Source organism: Podarcis muralis, chromosome 5 (genome assembly GCF_964188315.1).
Source record: "Podarcis muralis chromosome 5, rPodMur119.hap1.1, whole genome shotgun sequence".
NCBI classification, from domain to species: Eukaryota; Metazoa; Chordata; class Lepidosauria; order Squamata; family Lacertidae; genus Podarcis; species Podarcis muralis.
Window position 1 is genome coordinate 45,789,577 of NC_135659.1, and position 20,029 is coordinate 45,809,605.

Sequence of the window (20,029 nt, forward strand, 5' to 3'; positions counted from 1 at the left end):
ATAATTTTGTGTCTAATGGGTATTATGGGTCAGTGTTATGCCCACACTAGGTTTACCGTTAAGTCCAATGTAGGTTTACTCCTATGCAGAAATAAGTCCCACTGCAATTGTGTACATATTTACCTGGGAGTAAATCTCATTGAACTCAGCATAACTTACCTCTGGATGAGATTCAGCAGTATTTTTCCTTTGGGCAGTACAATGAAGAAAAGCCTACATTCCATTCAGAATAATAGAGTCTGGCTTATATTACTGCAGAAACCTCTGCCGTTTTTCAGGTTGAGGTGCACAGATTCATGGTCAATCCTTTGGGTGCCACATATCAAAGTAGGCATGGTAAAAAAAGCAACCTTTGGCATCACAATGTCAGGGTACCTATGGAGGAGTTAGTAGGTTTTTAAGATTATTTCTTTTCAACCGGTTAAAAAAAGGTTAGAAATTTTTAAAACATTTTTAAAATGTTGGGGGGCACAACATATTTTGGTATTGTGGCATTGCAGTGGGAAACTTATAACAGCAGTCAAATACACATATGACAAATTTCCGGGGGTCTTGGGAGGGCACGAAAAACTTATTGTGGTACCATATGTGGTTTGCAGCCCCTCATAAGTTAGACATCACTGCTCATATGTAACATTTCTAATTCTTTGAACTGAAAATCCAAATAAATGCTAATTTTAAACATATAGTAACTTAATTAATTCAAATCTGGAACAGTAGCATCAATTACTTAAATATAGAATTTTATGTTGGTATCAATATACTTATATAATAAATCTACTAGCATAGTATGAATGGAAGTGAAAATTAGACTCATAGGATATTGGGGGGCGGGTCAGAGTCTACAATTGTCAAACAGAGTGAAGCAGTTCCTGCCCACGAATTTAGGTCCGAAATTTGAGTCCAGCAATTCACAATAGATAGAGAGATATACACACTTAAGTTTTATATGGCAATGTGGCCTGTGATGTAAATCCATATGATGGTGAATAAAATGAAACAATATTTATCTATTTGCAGGAATAATGTTGGGGAGGATGGGCAACAGTGGAGTTCCCTTGGTTAGCTTTTGCCAGTGCTTAAATGAATCTGTCATGAAGATAGTGGCTGTTTCCGTATGGTAAGTAAATGCAGTGTTAGGAAAAAATAAAACTTGCAAGTCAAAGTTTGGCCCCCATCTGCAATATATAACTTTCAGTGGTTGGAGTCAGGCACAGGTCAGCAATAAAACACCCGCTGTCAGTGAAGTTAACTCTTTATTCAAAGAAACGAAGACAGCTCAGGCCTAGTGATCACAGCAACTCTTCTCAGTAGGTATTGCCCCAATGAGGCAGTTGCAAGGACTGAAGGTCCTCCCCTTCCTGCTGCTCCCTAAGGCTCCTCCAGGGTTCTTGCCCAGCAACCTAAGGCTCCTTTCTTCTTGTGTTGCTTTCCTCTGCCCTCTTCATTCCTCTGCTGGTTCTGGGAGACCAGGGGGGAGGAGAGCTGGTCACAACAGGATGGAGAAACTCCCTGGCCTCTTCAGCAGCCTGTCTCCACTCTGCACTGCTGTCTGCCACGGCCTCTTCCTGTGCATTAAACCCTGTTGCCTCTTCAGATTGCAACACCTCCTCCTCCCTCTTCTCCCTCTGACTACTCATTGTCGTCCCACCACCAATCCCTTAGCTCTGAGCCTTCTTCTGTTGGAGTTCCCTTGGGGTTCCCCACCTGATTCCTCCCACCATTCCTCTGCATCCAGCCAGTCCATGACAATAGCTAAAGCAGTATCATACCACTTTAAACAGCCATGACTTCCCTCAAAGAATCTTGGGAACTGTGGTTTGTTAATGGTGTTGAGAATTGTTAAGAGAGCACCTATTAACAGGAACTCAAGCGCTATGTTAGTATCGTGTGCCACAACCACTGTTCTATGGGCCAAACTACATGTGATATGGGAGACTCATGGTTCTGATTTTATTTTTTTTAACCGCAGTGTGTTATTTGGGAACCACAAATTCAATTATAGCAGCAGCTGTTGGGCGTGCATCAATGGTGCTATTAATTAAGTAATTTTAGACTTTGGGCGTAACAATCTACTGCAGTGGGTGGGGCAAGTGGCTTTTTAGATGATACTGTGTCTTACTTCATTTACCTCAAAATGTGGTAAGCCAGTTCTGCTGCATGCTTAACCTTTTAACTGGGGGCAGTTTTTGTAGCAAAGCTCACCATTACAGTTGCTTTCTCACCCACAGGGAAAATCACCCACAGAGACTATTAACACACACACACACACTAGCATCACTGGAGGAAAATTAGTGGCTTAGGGACTCAACTTGGACTGCAAAAATGGCCTGTAGTGGAAGAAGGGTTCAGCATATACACCACATGATGATGCAAAATAAAATTTGCAATGCTCCAAGGGTGCACTTCGGGTTAAAAAAACTAATCAGGAGACTAACGAATCACAACTCTCCTTTTTCGCATGCAGTTTGGCTCTAAAAACTTCTGGAACTGGCCAGAGGGGATGTAGTTATAGATGGCCTGTGTCACACAACTAGTTCTGTATACATATGCATAAGTGAAGTTCCTTCAGTTTTTGGGTGGAAGTGTTCTTTCACATTGAATATCACTGTCTCCTTCCCCAGGTATTTTCCATTTGGAATAGTGTTCCTTATTGCTGGTAAGATCTTGGAAATGGATGATCCATCAGCCATCGGGAAGAAGCTAGGCTTTTACGCTATTACTGTGGTTTGTGGCCTAGTGGTACATGGACTTTTTATTCTGCCAATGACATACTTCTTCATCACCAAGAAGAACCCCATTGTTTTCATCAGAGGGATTCTTCAAGCCTTGCTTATTGCTCTGGCCACATCATCCAGGTACCATGTAATGAATGAAACACTGGCACAATTCTACCTTGCACTCCTTATTTTTGTCTAGCTCCCTTACTCCCAGTTCGCTAAGGCACTCATGCTGCAGGGTCCCCAAATCCAAGTCTCCCAATCCCTGGATTCTAAACTGTGAGACCGTGACATATACAATCCATCTGACTACAGCACTGGCATTTTCTCCACCGGCCCCACCATCTCCTCCCTGCCTTGCTCAGAGAATTTTCCTGGATCTGTCAGCGGCATCAATACCCATAGCAATCCTTCTGGATTACTTGGATAGGGGACACTAATCTGCAGTGGGCTTCCTCTTGCCACTTTGGTATGTAGCCAGGTTTGATCTGGAAATCTTCTGCCCATCCCATAGAAATCATCCTTTGTGGTGTCACTAGACAAACAGAAGCTCAAGAAGGGTCCTGGCAAGAAGCCCAATGTTGTACTTTGTGGCCAGTCCCTGCAATACTTCCCCACATTCCCATAACACAAGAGCTGCTCTACAGATTAACTTCATAATCCAAACTATAAATAGAGAGATCAGGGTCAAACCAGGTGTCTCATACCAGCAGTCTTCTGCAGTTTGAGAAATAGTGCAGCAATGCAAATGGCCAGCATATGTAGTCTTCTTATAAGAACATCCCAATACCCAGTTGGAGATAAAAGTCCTATTTGGGGGGGGGGGTGTTATGTGGTGCTGATGATGCCCTGGTAGAGTTCCAAAGACAGCCATGAGTAGGGCAGAGGTAGTTGTGATAATGGAAGCATTTGCTTTGATTATATTGAGATGGATGACTGCTGGACCCGAGTACATTGTGGGCAAAAGAAAATGCAATCATTCGTCTTATTTTTTTAAAATCAGAGCTATGGTTTTTGTTTATTAGAGCAATATCTTTATTAGGGCAACCAAAACATCAAAAATTAGTGCTCAAGGTTTTGAGTTCCTCAGAATTCTTTGTCAGCTTGAAGATAAAAAGACTACAAAAGGGGTGCGGAAAGTCCAGTAATGGCTGATCAAGCCATCTGTGCCTGCAGCTGCTAAGACTTAAGATGGAGTGTGGGAGGCATTTGAGTTAGGTCATATCAGGCGCTTTGCAGGTTTGGGGTTGCACCCAGGCCTCCTGAAAAAGAGAAAGCACATAATGGCTGATCCCCTATTTCTGCAAGTGTGACAACAAGCTGCTACTCAATTCCGTCTCCGTGTTTTTAGGTAACATTAGAGAAGAACTAAGGCTCAGGTTTAAGCACCTCACAGAAGCTGATTATCTATATCCATTTCAGTCTGGCTTCTCATTTGGCATTAGGTCATCACAGCTCATATGATGGCAAAAGAAATCCTGAAAGACTTGTTCTCCCTGGTGCATTCCAGAGAGTGACTCCCTGCAGCAAGGCTTCTTCAGCTAGTTATTTGAACTGCACAAAAAAATGCAAAATGAATGGAATGAAAGGCAATGAGAGGTAATGACAGTAGATAGGAAGCACAGCTGAATTTTGGGAATGGGGAGAAAGAACACCAACTTTTATTGCCATCTGTTGTTGGCCAGTTCATCCTCCTGGGTACAGCTACAGTCAGTCCTGACCCTGCCAGTAGGACTATAGTTTTTTACGGATGCATCTTGGCAGTGCCACCTGCAGGTTTGAGATAGCCCCCCTACTTCAGACCTTATAGTTTTGCTGACTTCACTCTCTTTTTCCCCACAGCTCAGCCACTCTGCCTATAACCTTCAAGTGCTTGTTAGAGAATAACCATGTGGACAGGAGGATTGCCCGATTTGTGCTCCCAGTGGGGGCAACAATCAATATGGATGGGACCGCCCTTTATGAAGCAGTAGCAGCTATTTTCATTGCTCAAGTAAACAATTATGAGCTGGACTTCGGGCAGATCATCACCATAAGGTAAAAAAACCAGTTTACAAAGGGGGTCCCATATTTAGGAAGCTTGACTTGCAGATATTTCCTGCAAATCTGCATGCTGTGCACACTGCTGATACATGATCCAAGCATCCTCATTCATAATTGCATATGGGAAAACGTAGAGTATATTTCTGTGAATTGGTTAGGAATGCACAGTGCTTTATGGGAAATGAAAGTTTGGATTGGATGCCCCGTGGTAAGCCTCTCTGTTAGCATTGTGATGCTTTTATGGGATCAAATTCTAGAGCTGCACATTTACCTGGGAGTAATCCTCACTGAGGGGGACGTGGGTGGCGCTGTGGGTTAAACCACAGAGCCTAGGACTTGCCGATCAGAAGGTTGGCGGTTCGAATCCCTGCAAAAGGGTGAGCTCCTGTTGCTTGGTCCCTGCTCCTGCCAACCTAGCAGTTCAAAAGCAAGTCAAAGTGCTAGTTGTGAATTTCTAAAATGAAAAAAAGTTCAGGGATCAAATGAGCCTGTGAGCTAAAACATCTGATCTGGAAGCTCTTTCTCATAATTCCAGAAGTGTGTGGCTGCTTGTGGTCACACAGTGGTTAGAGAAAGACACTCTTCATGCTCCAAGACGTACTGTGATTTACTTATTACTTTGCATGTGCCAGAGCTGAATCCTGGGATGCTAAAGGGCGGACCTGGTGAAGCCTAGCTTCATAGTTAAGCGCTGTAAATTTCACAAGCTCTTAATGGCTAAGAGTCCAAACTGTGGAGTGGGTAATTTAAACACAGGATGTCTGGTGTTTGGGATGGGGATAAAATAGACAGGTTTCCAGTAAAGTAGTGGTAAATGAATTATCAGACCAAAAACAAAACAACTCACTACTGAATATTTAAATCCATGACTGTGTCATTTCTGGATCCTTCATAATTTTGTTCAGACTGAACCAAAGTAATCAGCTTTATATTAGACTGTGTTTTTATGTAGCTGTGATTTGCCATTTCGGTTCTTGTGCTCACTGGGATTATTGTTAAGAGCAGGGGGATTCCTGCCATTAATTTTATTGCAATTAATTGCTTTGTTCTATGCTAAATGTCATACTGCCCAGTGTGCAACCCAGCCAGACAAATGTCTGGCAGCAGCCAAGTATTAGTATGGCACAATACATGGTTGGTTTGTTGGTTAGTTGGTTGGTTGCATTCGAGCTTGGTGGGTCACAAGTTGCACTAAGGTGTAATAAGGTGTGTAAGGTGTATTGAAAACAAGGAACTGGATTCCGACTCTGCAGAAACCTTCTGCTGATGTTATCCCACTGACTTTAACAGTGTCGCTTGAGAGAATTATTGGGGGCTGTACAGAAGGAGGCAGTCTTTCAAATATTTGAGGCCTAAGTAATTTTGAGCTTTAAACACTAAGGGGAGCACCTTGAATTAGGCCTGGAAATGAACTGGCAGCGACATGGCTGGCACGTTAATTGTATTCACACAATATCAAGTCGAGTTTGGCAGCTTCGTGTGGTGGGACAGCGGCACAAAATTTCCCCATCAATTATTTCTTGTGAAGGAGGGCCCCAATCCAGCTCTAGTAGTGTGAAGCCTGTTGCATGAAATGGCTCTGGTGGGCCCCAGATAGGGATGTGCATCACCATTCACATAAAAAAAAAAACCCATCCAGCCTATTCAATGGACTTCTGTTCCAGCTCAGTTCAGATTGAAGCATATGAGAGTCACTTATAGGTGTGGATCAAATATAAGCATGGAGGAAAACTCTCTGTTGGTTCCAAATATGTGTTCTTCCATGTTAGATCATTAATATCCTTCTCTCTCTCTCTTTGGTAAAAGTATCACAGCAACTGCTGCCAGCATTGGTGCAGCTGGAATCCCGCAAGCTGGGCTTGTTACTATGGTTATCGTTCTTACATCAGTGGGGCTTCCTACAGATGATATCACTCTAATCATTGCAGTCGACTGGGCCTTGTAAGTAACTGGATGGTGTGGTTTTTTTAGACTTTTCTCTCATCTTCAAACCAAACTGAATGTGTGACTATTGAACAGCTGCATTCATAGCAACATACAACACACTGTGAGCTGAAAGGTGCAATTAGAGGGTGGTCATGTCATGAAAGTCACAGAATTGCTTGACTGAATCAAACCAAAGATCTGTAGTAAGTACAGGACACTATTGCTAACAGTGGCCAACTAGATGCCCATAGGATGCCCATAAGCAAGACATGGCAATCATCCTTTGATGAGACATACTGATTGTGAATTTGAAAATTAGGTCTAATAGATCATAGATTTTATGATGGGGAGAGGGAAGGAGTTGAATCTGGATGGTGGGCTGATCCAAAACTCTGCCACCTTCTGTAGGTCACTTTGACGGGTGGGTGGGGCTGCTTACCTGTCAATCACATGACATCAGATGATTAAACTGAACCTGTGGCCTGCAAAGGAAGAATAGTACACTCTTCATTCTTCATTTCTTTGTTTGTAACCCTGGCTTGAATTAAAAGAAGAATTCATATCGCAGCTATTCTTACTTGCAGCGTCGGCTTGAATTCAAGCTACAGCTGCAAAGGGAAACATGGGAATGGACTCTGAGTATGTCCCCTGTTGTTGCTGTTGTTGTTAATAATAATAATAATAATAAATTTCTATAACACCCTTCATCCAAAGATCACAGGGCACTTTACAACATAAAGCCGTTCTTCATTTTCAGCTGTAATTATGCAATTGTTGAATTTGCTTTCTTTTTCTGTTGCCTCACGGTGACAGGAAAAAGAGCCAAATTCAAAAAGTGAAATGCCTCTGGCATAGAACCGTGGCATTATGGGAAACTAAAATGGCAGTTAGCAATGCTGCTGTTCACTGCCACTAGGGCTCATGGACGTGGGAGGGGATTCCCTGGGAGCACTTTGCTGAGGGCTGCCTTTACATCTTTTTTGGCTTACAGCTTTGACAGTGGGACAGGCTGTGACTGTGGGCAGATCTAAACATTGCAGTGGCAGATCCGTGTTTTCACCCACATACACATATCTACTTAAAAACATATGAAAACCATTCTGGTTCAACCTAACCTCCATTAAGATGAAAGAAAGAAAGAAAGAAAGAAAGAAAGAAAGAAAGAAAGAAAGAAAGAAAGAAAGAAAGAAAGAAATCAAAACCTGGACAATGCTGATCTTGGACCACCCTTTGCTTTTTTAAGCCAAACATCTGGATGTTCCTGGATTTCAGCTTTATGACCCACATCAATATATTAACCAATGTGATTGAGTTTTCAGATGTGCTTGTTTGCATTGGAAAAATAAGGAAATCACATGATGTGTTTCAGATTGAATGCAGCTCTGCCAAGATGAATTTGACTCGGCTTCAAATAATATACTAAGAGTAGTTCCAGCTAATACACCTGCCCTTTCACCTCAATTTTGTATGTTCAAAGCAGCTTAAAAGCTGCATTTTACAAATGTTTCCCTTTCAGTTTTTGCTCTGTGAAAATGAAATGGGTTTTATCTTATGACTACAAAACAACCTACGTGCAAAGAAAATAAAGTGGGAAATATATCATTTTAAAACAAAAATGTTACCAAGAGCTAATACACACAGTAATAGTAAATGCTAGTAATGGAGAGTCATGTAAACTGCAGTGCCAAACATACTATATCTTCTCCCACTTTATTCCTTTAGCAACTCGAGGAACTGAACTGATCACTTGCAAAGAGCTTTCTTCCATTGCTCAGTCTACATCAGATGCCCTTCGACTTTCCCCTTCTCACCAGCTAGTCCTTTAGGGCAAATGGAGCACTGCTCTGCCAACCTCGGTTTGCCATCAGCCAGCTCCCCAACAGCTGCTTCCTTCTTAAGAAGAGCTTGGATTTGATATCCCGCCTTTCACTCACTTTAAGGAGTCTCAAAGCGGCTAACATTCTCCTTTCCCTTCCTCCCCCACAACAAACACTCTGTGAGGTGAGTGGGGCTGAGAGACTTCAAAGAAGTGTGACTAGCCCAAGGTCACCCAGCAGCTGCATGTGGAGGAGCGGAGACGCAAACCCGGTTCCCCAGATTACGAGTCCACCGCTCTTAACCACTACACCACACTGGCTCTCACCATCAATCCAACAGGTGGCTCTGGCTGCCAACTTCCTCCTCCTTAGTCTCAGCTTTGCTTGTGTAGGACTCAGCAAGGAGACAAACTGAGGACTAGTAGTCTCTGCCCGTCATTGGTTATAACTGATACAGTTGGCATCCTTGCTTTTTGCCCCACCGGTCCTAAAGGCCACTAGCCACCACTGTCTCCCACCTTCCTTCTCCTCCCTGAGCTCTCCCCACCACCACGGACATTAAATTAGGGGCCACATTTCCTCATCCCTGTTTTAGCTCAACCAACACACTCCTGGCCCCTGAAAATGTCCGAGTGTCTTCTCTTTTCCAAGTGGAATCAGAATGTGTTCTACTCTCCATCTGGACATGCTTAATGGCTCCTCCTGCTTATGTCTTCTAAAAAAAAACACACACACACATACACAAACACACCATACAAAGTACACTTTCCTTCCTTGTTCTCCTGTTTTTGTCTTTAAAACACATTCCAGTTTTATTTTTATATCCTTGGCTCAAGATTGCTTCCTTCATTATTCACAAAAGGTCCTTAATATTTCAGGACTGATAGAAGTTTCTTTGCAAACTCTTTAAAGCTGCTGCACGGGATTCCACACTTTACAGAATTAATTCCAGATCAACTCACTCAAGAGATTTCTGGTGCCATTTAAATAGAATCCAGAGACCAGAAGTGCAATGTCAGTTGGGGGAAGGAGGTTGATTTAGGGAAATCCGGAGTGAATTTAGCCACTCATCTACCACCCAAATGCTATTTTGCTCCATGTTTCTTGCTTTAGCATTCCACCATGCATGCCAATATTTAGAATGACAAAGAGGAGAGCAAACAAAATATATAAGAGTTTTTGCCACACTGAAATGACTTTTTTGATCCTTGAAAAAAAAGTACATGGGGGAATTAAATACAAAATGCAGGTGCAGAAGAACAGACAGTCATGGCATAGAATCACAGGTTTGGAAGGCACAAAATGTTTTTTGGGGTGATATCCTTTTACTTTTTTTGGCATTCATGGGATGCTTCCAGACGGCCCCTATTTTTGAATGGTTTTAACAAACATACCAGAAAATTCTGGTTGATTGGAAGGTCTTGTGGAAGAAACCCACATCCCCCAAAGATTAGGCTTTTTGCAATAAGGAAAGTGATGAGGGTATGTACTGGAATGTGTAGGATAACACTTGCTTTGACTCACTGTTGTCTCACCTCCCTGCAAGCAAATTGGGATGAATCTATCATAAGATCAGTTCAAGGTGCTTCCCTATTTGGTCTAATATGGTGATATATGAATTTACACTCAGTAGGTGCCTTTATTTCCTATTCTCCATAACTGCTTGTTTTAGCATGATATCAGATTATATTCATGGACTTTTATTTTGCATGGGAGTATAACAGAGAGAAGTCTAAATCTGTGAGCATTTGCATAACAAAAGGAAATGGCGTCCTTAATGCCCCCACTGTGTTTTGACAGAGACAGATTCCGAACAATGATCAACGTGCTGGGGGATGCTCTGGCTGCTGGAATCATGGCTCACATCTGCAGAAAAGAATTCACCAAGGATGGGTCTGAGGTGGGAGAAAATTTAACCATGGAGTTATACTGTTGCACTTCCAACCAAAACAATAATAAAAATGGAATGTAGTGGTAGGCACATTGTGTGGTGGATTATCAATGTTTGAGGGCTAAACTGTGTGTTTTAAATTATATTCATCCCGTGTTAACAGCCTTTCTTGCACTATATCACTTCAGACTGCAGATGAGGATGGCGCAAATACAGGAAGCTGTGTTACACCGTAAGCCAGCAACTTAAGCCGGCATTTAACTTGTGTGCATTCAGCTTTACGCACATGGCAAAACATAAATAAAAGGGGGCAGGGTTCCAGGGGGAAAGGCTTTGGCAGTCCCACCTGCCATTGACCCCAAAGTGCTTTGACCATATGTGATTTTGGCTTTAGGCGCAATCCCTGGAACATAACCCCCCGTAAGCTGCAGGTTTACTGTCTTGAGTCAGACATTTGCTGCATCTACCTTAGCACTGTCTACAATGACTAGCCGTGGCTCTCCAGGGTTTCAGATGGGACTCAATCAACTTGGAATTGAACCTGGGATATTCTGCATGCAAAGCAGATGCTTAACCACTGAAATATGAACCTCCCCCATGTGTTTAAATGATTCCCCTTACTTCAAAACTCTATGCTTTTGGATAACTATATGTCAGGAAGAAGAGTTCTAGACTAGCCTGCTTTATAGTGTGCCTTTTAATGTGCAGAAAGTTATTGTTGTTTTAGTGTAGGAACACCCGCACATGCACCACCACCCCTAATCTGAACTGGTACAATTCCAGAAGGGTCATAGATTTCTGAATTTGTAGCTCCAATCTGGATTGTAGGGATTGTGAGTCCTGCCATTTTGAAACATGGCAATGCCCTATTGGCTTTTGACAGCTGTGTCCCTTGTGACCATAAATATATAATTCACAACACACAAAAGTGAGTGTGGTTTAATTCCTCTCCAGCTTTTGAAGGCCCCAAGTTTCCATACACTTTAATGATACCACATGCAATAGTTTACCATCTCTAAAATAGTAATGGGAATCTCCCTGTTCCATTCATAGGTGCCTTTGATCTGTGAAACAAAACCCATCAGTATCCACCAGATCATGGCTTACCAGAGAAATGGCTGTGTGAAGAACATGAATGAGCCTCATGGACCTGAACCATCAAAGACATTCCAGCATCAAATACCTGTTCAAGTGGAGCAAGAAGAAAACCCGACAGAAACTCATACAGAGAAATCTAGCAGTAAGGACCACTGCACTATTGAAATCAATGAACTGGAGACAAATGTGTAACTGTTAATCTGGAGGTATTTGAAACCTAATGACTACCTCGCAGCTGGAATTGGGAGACAGCCTTTTGCCTTGAATGGGAAAACATGGAATGACTGCCATGTGCGAACTGCGGCTGTGAGGCCAGCTGTGAACATCTGTGAAGAAGAAGAAAGAAGGCTTCAACGAGTGTGGGGTTTTTTCAGTAGCTTGGTTGGTTTTGGTACAAAGGAACTGATCAGTGGACAACTTTGGTTTACTCTAGGCAACCTTATATGACTCTGCTTATGATGCTCTTTAAAAGAACTCTGACCCCTTTAAAATGATTCATAAGAGATAACCGTCTCACTCTCCTCCTAATCATGAAGATAACGTCAATATTCACAATTCCTTTATTTCGCTGAACAGCTTCAAAATTAACATTAGCCTCAAACAGTAAAACTTTTGCATTCAATTAACAGGGCAACAAATCAAAAAGACATTTATCTTAGTGAAAGGCCAAAGTAATAATATTTCCCATTTGAAATGGGATGTCATTATTATAAACCTTACAAAATTAAATATGTTTGCACATAGCAACATCAGCTCATGGAGTCTTCCCTCTCCACCAGAGATCATGATCTCTGCAAGGAGATCATAAGCATGTGCTTTCATTTTCAGTCAACTGCTGATTGTCATTATATGCAATCCCTGACAAACTGTGGTTAGGGTTTGCTATGGTTTACTGAAAGAACTCAACTTTAAACCATGGTTATTGATCCTGGCTTATTTCAATAAATGATAGGAATGCTAACCACAGTTCCTGGTTGGGACATAAAAACAAACCACGGTTAATTTAAAATGGAGGGGGATGCTTCCCATCTCCTCCTTGTAGCATGCCAGAGGAGGAAAGAGAAGACTCATATGACTCATGTGTGTCATATGAAACAGTGGTTCATGTGAATCACGCCAGTAAGTTATTATGTAGCAAACCACTCTGAATTGCAATTTAACTCTCCATGCTATCCATTATTCTGTTGAAATATTAGTCTCTCTGTACTCAGGTTGACTCACTATTCTGTGAGAAGAATTCAAGCACTCTAGATTTGTGCAGTTAAAGTGGTTTAAAGGACCACTTCACATCAAATCCTTTTTTTTTTTTTTAAGAATCAGACCCTTTGCAGTTTGGAAACTGACAGAAATGTATTGAAAAGTGAGGGACGAACAAATAACTAACGGGAAGATGTATAAATATCGTGACAGCAAATCAGGATGAATGCAGGACTGATACTCATTGTTGTATAACTGCCCTGCAAATAAGACAGAATGAATACTCAATAAAGGCCACTTATAATCTAACCTCTGCATAAGCTTTGTGCAAGCAAACTCAATAAGCTGGTTTTCTAGAGGAGCCATATGGCAATTTCATTGCATTTCAGTAGCTGCATTCTCCTATATCACTGTTGGCTGTGATGGTAATGACTGAGTACAAAAAAGGGGATCTGTGCAAATCAGGGATTCTCAAAATCCTTTTCTCTTTTACTTTTTTTGCAATACAGAATGTTTGTTACTTGGCTTTTTTAAGTTTTTCATGTGTATGTTGCCATGTATATTACCTTTTTGGAACTAATGAGAAGATTGTTTGTTTCTTTAACAAACCTGTTATTTGGAAGAGGGTCTCAAAGGTAGGCATTAAGCTAGTCTACAAATATCCCATCATGTTTGCCTTCCAAGTGCCAGATGCATGTGCTTCTCTTCTTCTTTTTTCCTTCGTTTTAAAAAATCTTGTTCCATTCTATAACAGCATCCACAGCATCTAGACTGCAGGAGTCCAAACACACACACAAAACCTGGTGCTACAGAAGAGTACGTAACGTTCTCTTCTTTGTATAGACTGTATATATACCATGACGTTTATGGCCCAGATCGTTTGACTAATATAGAGCTTGTGGTCAGAGAGCAGACTAAACATAGGCTGGGATCCAGTGTACATGACTGGCACATTTTCATTGTAACGTTGTCCTCACTTCCATAGTAAATGTTCTTGTGAACTCCCATCCTTAAACTTGTTTTTCTGAATTAATAACCATGCTCCACACACACACACACACACACACACACACACACACACACGGCTAGACCTTCAGCTCCATTCCAAGTATCCAGCCACACATTCCTGTGCTTCTAATAATGGGAATGGCAGTCATTTGAAGTCGAAGCAGCTTGAAGGATGGGGGAAGACTGTGGCTGTTGAGTCGGCTATGCCAATTTCTCAGTCTAATTGGCAGAAGGTTATTAGAGGCGGCCAAGACTCCCATAGTCTTGTTGCACAGAAGATGGAATTGATTCCACTCTGAGAGCTAGTGTGATGTAGGGATTGGATTCAAGTGACTTTTACTCAGAGTAGGCCCATTGAGATTAATGACCATATTGAACTTAATTTCAGTGGGTTTCTTCTGAGTAAAAGTTAGGTGTCTACAACCCCTAGGATTGTGACTGAGGAGAGTCGGGTTCAAATGCCTCTCACTCCGGAAGCTTTCTAGCTAGGGTTGGGCCATTTGGTGTCACCCAGCCTAAAAAAATTCTTGAGATTAGAAAGGTGGGGAGGAACCAAGTGTGCCACCTAAAGCTCCTTAGAAAGGCAGAATAAAAATGTATTAGAAACCTAGCAGGTGACATAGCTTTATTCTTGCCCCCTGCATGATGACAAGGTACATCTGCCAAAATTCTCCTCTGCACAACCGTTAAAAGTGTGGGAACCCTTTTCTCTTCTGCCTCTGGGCAGCAGATGTGGGATCAGCAGGTTCATCTGGTAGGCCGTGACTTAGGATCAGATTCTGAAGAAGAGGTGACTGAGTGATTGGAAAGCTGCCTGCTTCTGAGACTGGAAGCTATTCTCCTTTTCAGTGCCTGCTTTGGAGAAGAGAGGTCCTTCACAGAAGATTGTTTCCCTAAACCCTTCTGTTCACTTTGAGCTGACTTCACAGTTCTCTCTGCATCTGCTTTCGTTCTCTTTTCTTTCACTTCTCCTTCCTTTCTTTTAAAAAAACTTTCTCATGGATCACTCACTACGCTGGCGTTTTGCTGGTCTCCCACCCCTGCCTTATTCCTTCATTGGAGGGAGGGAGGAACTTTTATGTCACATCGTTTGATGAGAAATAGAGACGGGGCCTTTGGGGGAAGGAGGAAACGATGACACGATCTTTGCCACATCAAAGCCACCCCTAACATTTTTATATTGGTGGGAATTTGCTGTGGACCCTGGCTTCTTATTTTTATATATAGGTTGAGATACTTTAAGAATGTTTTCTTTATTTCTCGAATCCTTAAATTATAAAACAACTCTCCCTGTACAACCAGTATGACCAATTGTATCATATATTGATTACCAGTGTTTTCAATGGGAAATGTTTTCAATAAACATACCGTTGTGAAGAGGTTTGCCTATGTGCTACTTAAATGAGATGATTTTTCACCTTCAAACAGAGATTAATATTTTCAGATATCTGACAAGATGTTCTACAGCTCTTGAATTAGATATTTTGAATATAGCTTTCAAATTTGCATTCTCAAAGAGGATTTATTATTATTATTATTGGAAAATTTAAATTTGAATACTTTGGACATGCTGCCATCTCTCAATTGTCTTGATCTTTGCAGGGTTTGCATATGAAATCTAACAAGTTGTCAGATACTACATATAATTACATGTTAATGAAATAATGTCAGATTAATACCATTGCATCATAATTACCAAATATTGTTCAATATTAAAAGCTACTGTTTGCCAACAATCAAATACAGTTAAATGTTACATACCAAGTGGTTTTCAGAGTGTTTCTGGGGAACCTTGAGTTCCTCAATGAGAAGATAACTAATGGGGGACAAAATTAATTTGTGTACATAACTACTAATTTTCCAGTGGCGTGCACAGTTGTAAGAGAATGCTAGATGTTTTCTAACACACATTCTCAGTTAACAGTGGACAGTAGTGAGGCCCAACAGTGGCCCAGGTGAACCGAGTGCGCTCTTGGACATGACACAGATCATTCTAGAATAAGCAAGAGCTTTTTTGGTTGATGCAGAGAAAGTTGCCTGAATTGTGAGATACCATTGCATAGGACAGCAGAGTCTTGGGCACTTAAAGACTAAACTGTTTGACATAAGCTTTTGTGGACTGCAGAACACTTCATCAGATACATACTGGGCTGAAACTGTCCTTATACTAGTCATACTAGTAGCATTTATTATTTTATTATATCACTCTTATTAGTATGAAATCAAAACCACTCCATTCTGCAAAATTCCTTTATGACATGGATTTGGTGCATGTCTCTCCACAATTATAATTTCCCACAGTTTACTGCTTAAGAGATCTATAGTTAGAGTCCTGAAACATATGGCTGCCACAGAATTTGCTTCTATACTCTATTTGCGCACACCCAACAGAAACCATTTCAGTAGTGTGGAAGAGGGGGCCCTGTTAGGTAGGCAAACTGTGAATTCAGTCTCACATTAAAGCATATGGCTCGGGTCTCGTTTTCCTGCAATATATCACTGCAGCTGTTGATTATGTAAGTGGTATGTGTAGACACTTTGTACTGGTGAAAATGCTTCTCATATGTTTTCCAGGAGACAACAAACATGTGATCCCCGCAGGCTCAGAAGATAATATAAAGCAAACCATCTGCAAATCACAACTGCATTCTGTACGGGAGATACCATACCGCTCAATGGAAGGGAAATAGCTTTGAATTGGCAAGGTTTGCTGCTGTTTCCTTCTGCCTTAAACCCCACCCCCAAACTGAAAAAGTAATTTACATTTTATATAAACAGGCTTGGAGAACGCAGGAAGGAAAAACAGGAGAGGGAAATACTAAATGGAGAAAATAATAGAGGAAATCAGATCAATTAAATAGACAATGCAACACTCCAAGAATTCATTATTAGGAAAACTTTAGGCTGGAGTTTCATTTGCCTTACAAATGGAGCAATAAAAGTGAATTCGGCAGCAGCTTTCAATGCCTGTCTGAGAGATTTCCAATATTTCCTGCAGCAGACTAGGTGTTGCAAATTCCCTCTAGCCTCTCTCCAGTTAGATTGCATATGTAGCTGGGGGAAAGTGATGAGTGGACCCGCCCAAGTGTATGTGCATGATAGGAATTTGTTTCAATGCTATTTTTACTAATTTTCTTTAACTTTCTGGGAGCTGAACTGCACCCCTGACTCAAGATCCGCATGTTGTGTCTTGATGTACTGAGAGCCTAAGAAACAATAGACATGATTCAGTTTACGAGATGAAAACTATTATTTAATACCCAATATTATCCCAGAATTCCCTTTGTCTTTCTAATTCCATGTTAAGTCAAGGTATCCTAGCTGCACTGCAGTTAAAACTCAGGCATTCTGGGATGCTGTCTAGGATCAATAAATGTATCTTCCACAAGTCAGTGACTACATCACAGTTTGTCTCCTTTGTTCTACAGCAGGGGAAGGTCAAAAGCAGGCCGCCGTCAACTTAGTAGTGGACCACTGGCCAAATTCCAGCGGGTCACCTACTTTCTATGGGCTTCTGGGCTTCTTCCAAAGAATGCTGGGTGACTGTGTGGGCCCCAGCACTCAATATTCTTACGTAAGGGTGCAAACTCAGGGTCACTTCACATACATTAGCTACTGATTAACTGTCAAGAGATTCTGAGTGTTCATTCTTGTTTTTTTAAAGTGGATGTGTTGGTGGGCTGTACAGATTTTAGTTAAACAGAGAGAGGGAGAGAGGGAGAACATGCCACATATTGAAGCCACTCCTTCCCTGTTCTAGGAGTAGCTAGGCTGAGGCACAAAAAAGGGTTGTTATAGCTATTCCACAGATATTTCTTTCCCTGCTCTAATTTCAGGCAGGTCAAGGATGAGCGAAGGTCAGGGTGGGGGGACAGAGACAGGAACAGTTCACTTCCTTCTCCTCTCATGCGGTTTTTAAGTGTATCTGGCTGGTTGCTCATCTATTCCTGAGTGAACTAAAGGCAGCCATCTAGCACGCGGCTCAAACTTAGAATTCTCCTGTTTCCCAGTGACGTTTTATGGGACAACAACGATTCCAATAATGATGCGGCATTATTTTGACCTACTAACCCAATACTTATAAAACCATGCTCCAGGGAACTCCACTGTTCCTCAGAAGCTTAGCAAAGATTCATGACTGATAAACATGACTGGTAGACAAGCATGGCTAAAAGACAGCTTGCCTATCACTAGGCTACTAATCTTCCCCTGCAAGCTGCAGCTGTAGCAATCTCAATTCACAATGGGCTGGAATATGGAACCTATGGGCCTCCAGAAGTTGTTGGACTACAACTCCCATCTTCTGTGACCACTGGTCATGCTGGCTGGGTCTGACTGGAGTTGAAATGCAACAGCACCTGAAGATCCACAGTTTCCCCATCTCTGATGTGAGCAATGATGAAGTCTCCCAGGCCTGACCTGTGCTGACTGTGCACCTGAGAACACATCCCAGCGTCTTCTACAAAGGAAAGTGGGTGTGGAGCAAGGCAAGCAAGAATGCAGAGAGTCATCTCCAAAGATAAAAAGCCTGAAAAATTCCACACCGTGGTTCCCAGGAGGATAATCCTGTGTTAAAATTATATGAACAACTTTGCTTGTTAATCCTTGCTTGTCTGCTTACAACGGTATGCTTAAAGAAAAAGAGAGAAGGAATAATTAATTGTCTTTGTAAGCCAATGCAAGATGAGACACGTTTATTTATTACTTTAATCAAAAGCTTCTAAGACACAGAGTTTTAGCCCAGCAGTGTCAAAAGACAGTAGAATCTATGCATCCAGGAGGAAAGCCCAGTAGCAAAGGGCAGACCTCACTGAAAATAACCCGTTCATCTAAGGTATAAAGCTGAAGACTATGCTTATAAGTCCTCTCACCACCATGGACTAAAAGAGCACAATTCAACCAAATGAAGCTGACCTGCAGATTATACATCAATAGCACAAGCCTATGCATGTCTACTGAGAAGTAAGTCCCATTAAGTTGAGCGGACCTTACTCCCTGGTGTTTATAGGATTGAAGTCAAATGTGTTACACACACATTTGCAGCATAGTACTAAGGAATCAAGCATTTAGAAGACATTATCGCAAACTATTTACTAAATGGTTGCCTAGAACGTAATCTAAATATTTAATTTCTTAACAATAATATTTACTCGTTTTACACATGAGAAACACGTAGGCTAAGCATTTCTTGTGTGCAAAGGACAGTGAACCTATTGCAGAGATTTAACCACAGAATACAGGTCATCACAACATGGCATAACTTCAAGGAATTAAGCCCCTGACAAATATTTACTTGCTATACGCACACACAAACCCTTTCATACCAACAGACAAACATACTCTCTCATAAAACCATTTGCACACACACACACCCACACACACCTGCCTAATACACTACTCCAGTTGCTAGCATCTGGCGTGATTGCAAGGGAGGCGAGGACTGCTCAGAGGAGAGAACTATTGGGCTAGTGGTAGCAGTAAGTCAGGTGGCTGGCTCCAGGGAGTATAGGAAGCCAGCTAGCCAGCCTAGTACACTGTGATGTCTGCCTTCTACCCAGTGTACTCTTCCATAGCTGCTAGGCACTGAAGCTTAGAATGAGGAGGAAAACAGAGGCCTAGATTCATACCAGAAGCAAGGTTACTATGGCACCACAGAGGACTCATTTCAAGCTGGCTTTAGGCCTTGTTTCAGGACTTAAACAGCCCTGATCTCCCTTATTACTTGTATTGAGAGAGAGACAGGAAGAGTACAATGTTGTTATTCATTGATCTCTCAACAGCCTTTGATACCATCAACCATGGTATTCCCCCGAGTATATCTGCAGGAGTGGGAAATGGTTCCACTCCTACCCGCAGGGATATTTCCAGAGAGTGGCAGTGGAGGACTTCTGCTCAGCCATTGTTCAACCTCTTGCCACCCCATTGCTTCTTAACAGCTACTTGAAGCCACTGAGAGAAGTCATCTGAGGACCTGGGGCGCAGCATCACCAGCATCTATCTCTCCATGTCATCAGAATCAGATGGGGTTCCTCAGGTGCTGGGCCAGTGCAGAGGCAGAAAGGGGCTGGATGAGAGTCAACAAAGGGGCATCAACATGACAGAGGCATGGTTGGTTCTCATGTCCAGGAACAGGGAAGATGTCCTGGGTGCACTCCCCATGAAAGAGCAGGTACACAGCTTGGGAGTACTTCGGGATTCATCTCTTTCATAGAGGCCCTCTTTCCAACACCCAGTGAGACACAAGCAACAGCATTCCTGAATCAGGATAGCCTTGCCATGGTGCTTCATGCTTTACTAATTAGTTTATTGTCCTGTGCTCTAAATGGGAC

At 42.0% G+C, this 20,029-nt stretch overlaps 1 protein-coding gene across 1 annotated transcript in view; it reads left to right on the forward strand.

Moving 5' to 3' along the window:
• Positions 1–15,080, forward strand: part of SLC1A7 (solute carrier family 1 member 7) — a 40,333-nt gene extending 25,253 nt beyond the window's left edge. The window contains exons 6-11 of the mRNA XM_028733452.2: positions 1,021–1,120; positions 2,625–2,858; positions 4,563–4,757; positions 6,570–6,704; positions 10,307–10,406; positions 11,451–15,080. Coding sequence (XP_028589285.1) covers positions 1,021–1,120; positions 2,625–2,858; positions 4,563–4,757; positions 6,570–6,704; positions 10,307–10,406; positions 11,451–11,687 — 1,001 coding nt within the window. The 3' untranslated portion in view covers positions 11,688–15,080. The remainder of the gene's footprint in view (positions 1–1,020; positions 1,121–2,624; positions 2,859–4,562; positions 4,758–6,569; positions 6,705–10,306; positions 10,407–11,450) is intronic.
• Positions 15,081–20,029: the final 4,949 nt, after the last annotated feature.